This window comes from Stegostoma tigrinum, chromosome 38 (genome assembly GCF_030684315.1).
Source record: "Stegostoma tigrinum isolate sSteTig4 chromosome 38, sSteTig4.hap1, whole genome shotgun sequence".
Classification (NCBI taxonomy): Eukaryota; Metazoa; Chordata; class Chondrichthyes; order Orectolobiformes; family Stegostomatidae; genus Stegostoma; species Stegostoma tigrinum.
Genome location: NC_081391.1, coordinates 20,602,829 through 20,613,266, shown reverse-complemented (window position 1 = coordinate 20,613,266; position 10,438 = coordinate 20,602,829). Strand labels below are relative to the sequence as shown.

Below are 10,438 nucleotides of genomic sequence, written 5' to 3'. Positions count from 1 at the left end.
GAAAGCTAGAGGGTGGAGCTTTAGTTACTTTCTAGTTTACACCCAGTTATCAAATTATTGGAAGCTCTGAGAAGAAGAGCCCCAGTCTATCAGACACGTAGTAAAAGTCTCCAACAGAATCTTTTTGCATTGGCTGCAGAATTCAAGCAAGGTACATCTGGCGAATGATTCATTAGTCAAGATTACATGAAGGTTTTGCACCAAGCTTTTAAAACTGCCGAAGTTAACTGACCAGTTGATCAACTTAACTGTTTCTGTTCATGAAAGAATAGGTTAGGACTCAAGATTGGTTTAAATCAGAGACATTAAATCACTGTCCTTAGCTTTGCTCGGCTATTACAATATTAATGAAGTATCTTGCTTAAGCCTTAGATTTGGTGCCTGATTTACTTCTAACCAGGCTTTAAGACATAACATCTGGGCAACAAGGGTGGTAGAATGTTTTAGTTTTATATATCATGACATAGGGAAGCTGATTTGGTTTGACTTACTATCCCAACGTCACCCACATCAGAGACCTCTGGTTAAAATTGTATCAGAGATAATGGGAACAAAAACACTTTTGTGCTCCTAAGATGCTGCTTGACCTGCTGTGTTCATCCAGCTCCATGCCTGGTGATTTCAAAAGCCTCTGGTCACTGGCTCTGCAGAAAAATAAATCGTAAATGGAGCAGTTTTTGTAAGGTGTGTTCAGGAGGGTTTCCTAACGCAGTACGTTGACAGGCCGACGAGGGGAGAGGCCATTCTAGACTTGGTGCTCGGAAACGAGCCGGGGCAGGTATCAGATCTTGTGGTGGGAGAGCATTTTGGTGATAGTGACCATAACTGCCTCAGATTCTACATAGCTATGGAGAAGGAGAGGATTAGGCAAAATGGGAGGATATTTAATTGGGGAAGAGGAAACTATGACGCGATTAGACATGAGTTAGGAAGCATGGACTGGGAGCAATTGTTCCATGGTAAGGGAACTATAGACATGTGGAGACTGTTTAAGGAACAGTTGTTGTGAGTGATGAGTAAATATGTCCCTCTGAGACAGGCAAGAAGGGGTAAGATAAAGGAACCTTGGATGACGAGAGCGGTGGAGCTTCTCGTCAAAAGGAAGAAGGTAGCTTCCATAAGGTGGAGGAAGCTAGGGTCAAGCTCAGCTCTAGAGGATTACAGGCAGGCGAGGAAAGAGCTCAAAAATGGTCTGAGGAGAGCCAGGAGGGGGCACGAGAAAGGCTTGGCAGAAGGAATCCGGGAAAACACAAAGGCATTTTACACTTATGTGAGGAATAAGAGAATGGTCAAAGAAAGAGTAGGGCCGATCAGGGATAGCATAGGGAACTTGTGTGTGGAGTCTGAGGAGGTAGGGGAAGCCCTAAATGAGTTTTTTGCTTCTGTCTTTACGAAACAAACAAAGTTTGTAGTGAATGAAACCTTTGAAGAGCAGGTGTGCATGCTGGAATGGATAGAGATAGAGGAAGCTGATGTGCTGAAAATTCTGTCAAACATTAAAATTGACAAGTCGCCAGGCCCGGACCAGATTTGTCCTCGGCTGCTTTGGGAAGCGAGAAATGTAATTGCTTCGCCACTTGCGAAGATCTTTGCATCCTCGCTCTTCACTGGAGTCGTACCTGAGGACTGGAGAGAGGCAAATGTAATTCCTCTCTTCAAGAAAGGAAATAGGGAAATCCCCGGCAATTACAGACCAGTAAGTCTCACGTCTGTTGTCTGCAAGGTGTTAGAAAGAATTCTGAGGGATAGGATTTATGACCATATGGAAGAGCATGGCTTGATCAAATACAGTCAACATGGCTTTGTGAGGGGTAGGTCATGCCTCACAAACCTTATTGAGTTCTTTGAGGATGTGACTAGAAAAGTTGATGAGGGTCGAGCTGTGGATGTGGTGTATATGGACTTCAGTAAGGCATTTGATAAGGTTCCCCATGGTAGGCTCATTCAGAAGGTCAAGAGGAATGGGATACAAGGGAACTTAGCTGCTTGGATACAGAATTGGCTGGCCAACAGAAGACAGCGAGTGGTAGTAGAAGGAAAATATTCTGCCTGGAAGTCAGTGGTGAGTGGGGTTCCACAGGGCTCTGTCCTTGGGCCTCTACTGTTTGTAATTTTTATTAATGACTTGGATGAGGGGATTGAAGGATGGGTCAGCAAGTTTGCAGATGACACAAAGGTCGGAGGTGTCATTTACAGTATAGACGGCTGTTGTAGGCTGCAGCGGGACATTGACAGGATGCAGAGATGGGCTGAGAGGTGGCAGATGGAGTTCAACCTGGATAAATGCGAGGTGATGCATTTTGGAAGGTCGAATTTGAAAGCTGAGTACAGGATTAAGGATAGGATTCTTGGCAGTGTGGAGGAGCAGAGGGATCTTGGTGTGCAGATACATAGATCCTTTAAAATGGCCACCCAAGTGGACAGGGTTGTTAAGAAAGCATATGGTGTTTTGGCTTTCATTAACAGGGGGATTGAGTTTAAGAGTCGTGAGATCTTGTTGCAGCTCTATAAAACTTTGGTTAGACCGCACTTGGAATACTGCATCCAGTTCTGGGCGCCGTATTATAGGAAAGATGTGGATGCTTTGGAGAGGGTTCAGAGGAGGTTTACCAGGATGCTGCCTGGACTGGAGGGCTTATCTTATGAAGAGAGGTTGACTGAGCTCGGTCTCTTTTCATTGGAGAAAAGGAGGAGGAGAGGGGACCTAATTGAGGTATACAAGATAATGAGAGGCATAGATAGAGTTGATAGCCACAGACTATTTCCCAGGGCAGAAATGGTTAGCACGAGGGGTCATAGTTTTAAGCTGGTCGGTGGAAAGTATAGAGGGGATGTCAGAGGCGGGTTCTTTACACAGAGAGTTGTGAGAGCATGGAATGCGTTGCCAGCAGCAGTTGTGGAAGCAAGGTCATTGGGGTCATTTAAGAGACTGCTGGACATGCATACGGTCACAGAAATTTGAGGGTGCATACGTGAGCATCAATGGTCGGCACAACATTGTGGGCTGGAGGGCCTGTTCTGTGCTCTACTGTTCTATATCTATCAATTGTCCCTTTCGACGAGGAAGTGGAAAATGGAAAATGGAAAACTGTCCACTTGTGAGGAGAATTGTCCTTTAGGCATGAGGACTTTGCTTTTAGCACCTCCAAAAATATTTATATGCCTCGGTGAGAGGACTGCAACACTATGCATTTGCAGTATCTTGACTAAACTCCTACATCTAAAGATCAGCTGATTGAAGCTTGCTGTTGAAATTGCAAATCAAGATGACCCACAGCCACCTAATAGTATTGCCAGAACAATTCCGTTTGAGCATACGGATGCAACAGACTCGAGGGTTTTTTTTGATGAAGGTGCTTCTTAGTTTGTGTTTCAGTGTCAATGGAACATGACTGTGGGTTTAAACAAAAAAGTTAACTTGTGTAGACCAGGAAAAACAAACACCCCACCCCCCCCCCCTTTTCGATACTCTGAAGGCTTTGCTGAAATGGATGATTTCCTGCAACTACTGCCCCCTTTTGAGAGGATTCATAGTGGGGCAGAATATCAGAACAGAACAGAACAGAACCAAGCCCCACACAAGGCAAGGGGCAAGACAGCCCCAGGGAGAAGCTAAGAGCAGCACCCAGAGGTAGGGGGAACACGAACACATCTCTACATCCAAAAATGGCTCCAGCCAGTTCATAAAAGGAGTTAGTTTGTGTTTGAGGAGAGTTTTAAAATATAAAAAAAACCCCACACATTCCCCACCCGAGAGAAATTAGTCACTCGTGGCAACAGGGCTCTTCCTTGCTGGGTCCGTCCCAATCGAGGACTGCCATCCAAGATCAGCAGCATCTGGCCAAGGAGGATTAAGGTCAGCGTACTGTGTAGGGAGGGGATTAGTAACAACACTTGCTAAGGGGCACAAACCAGGCAGTTACACCATCTTCTTATGTTGGCCATCATTGCACGTTACAGGCTTCAGATTAACTACACAGCATCGATCACTCGGCAAAGCATTCTGGCAAGTCAGCAGTCCAGATTGGAAAGCAATAAATGGAGACCACCCAGAGAAAGAAAGAAAGAATCCAGTCTAATATGGAGCAGATTTATTATTGCACATTTGACAATAGAACCAGGTGTCACACGATGCACATCACAAACCACACTCCCTATACCTCAGTTACACATTTCACAGTAATAAACACAAGCAGCTTGCTCCCTGCAGTCAGTTCAGTCACTCTCCCCCAGGGTGAGCCTGTCAAACAGGTACTCTCCCATGCCATTGTCAGGGGCTCCCAGTCTCTTCAGGTTGGTGATGTGATCTCCCAGCTTCTTGACCATCTTCACTTGCTCATCCAAGTAGTGCCTCTCCAGGAAGTCACACAGCTAGAATAAAAAAATACAAGTGAATTTCTCCCGAAACATTTGGAGATTCGCATCCTTTGGAAATGGAGATTTAGTGGTATCGAGATGGTTTAATAGAGAGAGAAAAACCAATGAGAAAATAATGTGGTGTTGATGGAAGACAAAGCACTGGTGAATCACCTTTTGTAATACTGTGTGCAGTTCCAGTCACCCAGAGAGACAGTGAGCTGCAGGGGGCTCAGGAGAGATTTACTGGGATGTTGTCTGGTATAGAAGGAAGGTGGAGTTAAGAAAGGCTGGAACGTTTTTCCAACTGGAGCATAGGTGGTTGAGGGGTCACAAGATCATGAGTATAGATAGGGTTAAATGGCAAGTGTCTTTTCTCTAGGATTAGGTGGCAATTTAAGGAGCCAGAAATAAAGGACATAAGCATCTTTTTGATGAGTGGTTTGCATGTGGAAGGAACAGCAACCAAGTCGTTTTATACATTGTAAAACTACAATGAATAGGGGCAGTTGGTAGTGAAGTGGGCCAGGTACAGGCAGGTGGGACTAGCTTAGTTTGGGCTTACATGCAGCATGTACTGAAGGGTCCATTTCTGTGCTGTCTGTCTGACTTCAGACCACAGCTAAGCATTTTTGACTCACATGAGGGTCCACGCAATCAGAGGAGAGTTTGTGCAGATCCAGCAGACTCTGGTTCACATCCTTCTCCATCTGCAGAGCTCTCTGCACTGCCTCCAAACCATTGCCCCACTCATCCTGCTCTGGCTTCTGGAGGGAGGGAAGAGACAGATGTTTCAGTGAAAAATGAAGGGGGAGTGCAAAGCAATGAGATTGAAAAAAGGTATCTAGGAATAGTGTGGGCCATTTAACATTACCCCAGCAGAATTCAAGCTTCAAATCCATATCTAGTTCAGGTCATTACAATGTAGGAGGATACACCAACCTTGATGTCCTGCAGGAGGACACGACCTCCACGTTTATTCTGGAATGCCATCAGTTTCTCAGCGTGTTCCCGTTCCTCATGGGACTGCTCCTTGAAGAACTCAGCAAAGTTACGCAGGGCAACATCATCCCGGTCAAAATGAGAGAACTATTGGAAAGGAGAAAAACCAATGACAGCATGTTTATTTAATAATTAGATTTGGATTTTTTTTGCTTGTTAGAGACTGTTCTTTAAAATCAATAAGAACCAGAAAACAGAAAGAAATCTGAAACTTCCTCCAGGTATATAGACAAAAAGCAGCCAAAAGATAGGGATGGTTCAATTTCACTTCTACAATTTCTGAATCTCATTCAGGTCAAGATAGCAGCTTAAATCTGTGTATTCAGATAACTGAAACTATTATAAGATGAGGACCATCTGCCCATTAGCCTGCAGATTTAATACTTTGCTCAACCATTAAAATGTGGCCAGGAACTTTAAAGTCAGTGCAAGAGGCTGCTGAACAGCTCAGGCACAGGATCTCACTGGGTTTGGGGGATTTAGAAAGCAGCTTGGTGCATTAAAGCTCTTTGGGGGAAGTGAAGCACATTCTATGTAAATAGACATAAAAGGAGCAACTTTCAAACAGATTTAACAAGCCCATGGGAATCCCCAACATTTCACCAGTTACTTGTTGACTAAATGGGTTTGTCTAGGAATTTCAACTTGGTTGCCACTATGTTATATGACCTTAGTTGAATTAGGGCCAGATAAAACTCCCAAACGAGTGGATCGGAAAGTATTGTTTTTGAGGAACAGGCAGAACTTGAACCCAGGCTTCCTAGCTCAGGAGTAGACAAGAGCCCAGTTAAGGGCTTTGTACATCAGGTCTTAATGCAGGTCAGGTGCAGTAACCAACAGTTACTTCAACATCATTCCTCACTAAAAGCATGAACGACACAACTAACAACCAGCTCCCAATTCCTAACAAAATGGCATCAATTGAAGTGTAACAGAACACAGCCCAAATAAATTTCAGAATGCAGCACCAGGCTCACCATGGAGAGGTAAACATAGGAGGAATAGAGCTCCAGGTTGATCTGCTTGTTAACAGCATCCTCACAGTCCTTGTGGTAGTTCTGACACACTTGGGAGGACATCCTCACTATTCCAACTCACTATAACCTAGACTAATCTCAAATTAAACCTCACACCCACAACCTCTGGCATTTGTACTGCTGAGATATCTTGCATTCGACCAGGGAATGGTGTCACCAATTATACTGGCAGCCAATCAGGGATAGCCCATCCACCCAGGCACCAATGAACAAAGGAGATGGGGATGTGGAGGAGGAGCTGAGATTCAGAGCCAATCAGAGATCTGGGTTACAAGGCTGTTTGGGAAATTCATCTCGTTGATCACACTGCTTTCAGGTTCAATGATGCTTTGCAAGTCTGAAGTAGCCTCACCTGATAACACTCTGGAACCTTAACTTTGGATTTAATGACAATTCCTCATATTTGCTGAGGAAGAAGTTCATGGTGCCAAACAGATACACTGCTCTGAACAATCTGAGCTGCCTTAAGGGAATCTGCAAAGCAGCTAATGGACGGAGAAATGGGAATGTGGGAATGAGAGGGAGTGAACATGAATAAATTCAGTGTCACTCACCGACTCGTCTCCCGGTGGTTGCAGTGAGTTTGGGAACAGCTGGTCTCTTCGTGCCTGTTGATGTTGCTTGTTCGATGGGACCTTTTCTGGTCGACTGGAAATGTGGCCAAGGAAAATTTGAATCTGACTGAAATCAATTTAGAGCTACTTCAACACTTTGGCTCATCAGAAGAGTATAAGAAAGAGGAGCAGGATTAGGCCATCTAGCCCATTAAGCCATTCACGGCCAATAATTTCATGGACTCAGCTCCACTTACCCACCCAATTATCATCACCCTTAGTTCCTTTCCTGTTCAAAAACCTGTCTATCTTTGCCTTAAAAACATTAAACAAGGTAGCTTCAACTGCTTCACTGGGCAGGGAATTCCACAGACTCACAACCCTTTGGGTGAAGAAGTCCCTCCTCAGCTCAGTCCTAAATCTGCTCACCTTTAATTTCAGGCTACGCCCCACAGATCTAGTTTCACCAGCCAGTGTAACCAGCCTCCATACTTCTGTCTTATCTGTTCCTTTCACAATTTCACGTGTTTCTACAAGTCCCTGCGTCATTCTTCTAAATTCCAATGTGTATTGTCCCAGTCTACTCAAAAACTCCTCATAAAGTAATCTGCTCAATTTTGGAATCAACCTAGTGAACCTCCTCTGCACCCCCTCCATGCCACTGAATGACCAATGAGACCAAAACTGCAGGCAGCTTGTCATGTATTCATTGTCACAGAAAGAGGCTATTCAGCCTACCCTACCTGTTACTGTTTTTTTTAAAGAACTGGCCAATTTGTCTCAATTCACAGATTCTTTCCCAATGGCCCTACCATTTGAGTCATGGTGTCATCCAGCACAGAATCTGACCCTTCTGCCCAACTTGTCCATGCTGGCCAGATTTCCAAAACTAAACTAGACCCATTTACTTACATTTGACCCATATTCCTGCAAACCTTTCCTATTCATGTAGCAGTTCAAATGTCTTTTAAAATGTTGTAACTGTACCTGCACTTGAGATAACAAGATGTAGACCTAGATGAACACAGCAGCCCAAGCAGTATCAGAGGAGCAGGAAGGCTGACGTTTTGGGCCTAGACCCTTCTTCAGAAAGGAGGGTCTAGGCCCGAAGCCTCAGCCTTCCTGCTCCTCTGATGCTGCTTGGACAGCTGTGTTCCTCCAGGTCTATACCCTGTTATCTCAGATTCTCCAGCATCTGCAGCTCCTACTATCTCAGTACCTGCACTTGTTTCTTTTTGTTATATCCCCAAACACTTTTTGTAACCGCTGTTCAATCTGGATTCCCCCATCCCTTCAGAATCCTCTCGAGTTAAAATGGGCAAATTTAAACTGTCACCATTTAAACTTTAAATCGTTAGTGGTGTGATGGAGGCCAATGGAAATCCAGAAGGATTTGGAAATGGAAGATTCCTACTTGATATTGTTGCAAAAGATAACGTACATGAAAGGGTTAATCTATGAGTGAACATGGAATTACACTCTTTCTGATGTATAGCACAGCCTTTGGATGAAGCATTGGCTATTTGGTGATTGGAGCAAGTTGGTTCAAATCCCAACACAGCAGATGGTGGGATTTGAATGCAATACAAAAAAACCTGGAATTACAAATCTACTGACGACTGTGAAACCACTAGCGATTGTCCTTAGAAATCCATTAGGTAATTGATGTGCTTTAGGGAAGGAAGCCCCCTGCCTTACCTGCTCTGCCCTACATGTGACTACAGACCCATAGCAATGTGGTGGACTTTCAATGGCCCCCTGAGCAATTAGAGAGGGGCAATAAATGCTGGCCTGCCGAAGATGCCCACATCCTGTGAAAGAACTTTTAAAAATTGGTCTGCATGGGTAAGTGATCATGAGGAGGGCAGAGCAACACTCTGAAAGCCTCTCTAAATAAATGTGAAATTCCCACTTATGCAACGGAATTACTTGCCCTTGAAATGCACAAACTAGAGAAGAAACATCCACAAAGACAGCAACATCTTTGAGTATCACTGATTATGGTCCGAGCACAGGATCCAGAGGGTCTCACCCACCTGCCTCCTCAAACACCGACCCCACCCCCACGACCACCAACTGACACATGGGGTAGAGTCTGCACCTCCAGGATTGGTCCATTCAGCCACCACAGAACCCCCAGCCCTGGAGGAAAGCAAGGTATTCTCAACCCTGAGGGACTGCCAATGAATACGAGTTACTACAACGTAATAAAGCACTAAGATATGGTGAGCTTTTGTGTAACTCATCATCCACCACAGACTTCTATACAACCCTGTGACTAACATCAAGGAGAGAAACTGCTCATGGAAAATGCAAGCAGTTGGTACCCAGGTACCAAAATACAATATGTTTGACACTGCACCCAAATTCAAACTGGCATGTTAATGGAGGAGCTGCTGGTTTGGAGAGATTGAGAGCTTTTGGAACATGTCTGTAAAGGAAAAATATCCAAATTGCTTCTTTCATTTCAATGGATCAAAACCCATGACTACTTACAGATAGATTGAGCTTTTAATGAGAATTTGAGCCTTTGAAAAGAGGACATTTGGCCAACAGATGACTATGGGTTTGAAATGAGCAACTAGCAAAGCCCTGAGAGGAAACATGGAATGTCACACCTGAAAAGCTGCTCCTCAAAAGAAGAGATGCAATTTGAAACAAGTTAGATAGTGAACCGTTTTGGCTGCAGTAACAGTGGAAGGCTGAATATCCCCCTCAATAGAAAACCATCACCTGTGGATTATGTTCCAAACTGTGTTTTAAGCTTCCAAGATTGAAAGAAAAGGTGTGCGCGTGTCACAACCTCAGAGCAGCCATTAGACACCCCTATGCTGCAGGTAAAGAAGGAAGCAATCACACTGAGTTGGAAGCTAAAGTCACATTGAAAGATGTTTGTGTGGTTTTCTTTTCAACAACTGCACAAAGCTCAGGTTCTTCATATTAACTGCTTCACAAATGTCAACATTACCGATAAATTCCAACACAGTGGCCATTTCACACATTTGTCACAGAACTTCAGACTGATTTATAAAACCTTGTGGAATTTCTCCAGCCAGAGGGTCGTTAGTTGGTGGAAATTGTTGCCAAATAGGGCTGTAGAGGCCCAATTGAGTTTTAAGACAGATCAACAGGTATCCAGTTAGAAAGGGACCAAGGATCACAGGGAACAGGCAGGAAAATGGGGATTGAGAAACATGATTGAGTGGCAGAGCTAAAGTGTAGGGGCCTAATTCTATGCTGTCATTTTCATAGTCACTTTCTGTTTACCATCTGAATGTGTTATTTACTTAATATGCTGCTTGACAACTCTTACACTTTCCTTTCAAGTTGAAAGCCTGATTAATGTCTCCTTTCACACTTTTCAAAAGTATTTGTTCAAGGAAAGGTATCAATGGATAATGCTGTTCCACTGACAGGTGAACTGAAACTGGCTCCCATTAAATCACTTCTCATCTAGGGTTGTAACCAGCTAACGATATCCTGCCTGGA

At 44.1% G+C, this 10,438-nt stretch overlaps 1 protein-coding gene across 1 annotated transcript; it reads right to left on the bottom strand.

Annotated features, from left to right (window-relative positions):
* Positions 1–4,200: 4,200 nt before the first annotated feature.
* Positions 4,201–6,437, bottom strand: LOC132206575 (ferritin, higher subunit-like). Its single transcript, XM_059640809.1, has 4 exons — positions 6,336–6,437; positions 5,299–5,445; positions 4,998–5,123; positions 4,201–4,371 (listed from the first exon to the last, which is right to left on the bottom strand). The coding sequence occupies exons 1-4, from the start codon at positions 6,435–6,437 to the stop codon at positions 4,216–4,218; spliced, it is 531 nt and encodes a 176-aa protein (XP_059496792.1). The 3' UTR covers positions 4,201–4,215.
* Positions 6,438–10,438: the final 4,001 nt, after the last annotated feature.

What these genes read in the sequence shown, in the direction of transcription:
- LOC132206575 (XM_059640809.1), bottom strand. Translation starts at nt 6,437, where the DNA reads ATGTCCTCCCAAGTGTGTCAGAACTACCACAAGGACTGTGAGGATGCT. An exon ending in CCTATGTTTACCTCTCCATG is followed by an intron (nt 5,446 to 6,335) that starts GTGAGCCTGGTG and finishes CCTTTCCAATAG; the next exon opens with TTCTCTCATTTTGACCGGGA. An exon ending in CTGATTGCGTGGACCCTCAT is followed by an intron (nt 4,372 to 4,997) that starts GTGAGTCAAAAA and finishes TTTTTATTCTAG; the next exon opens with CTGTGTGACTTCCTGGAGAG.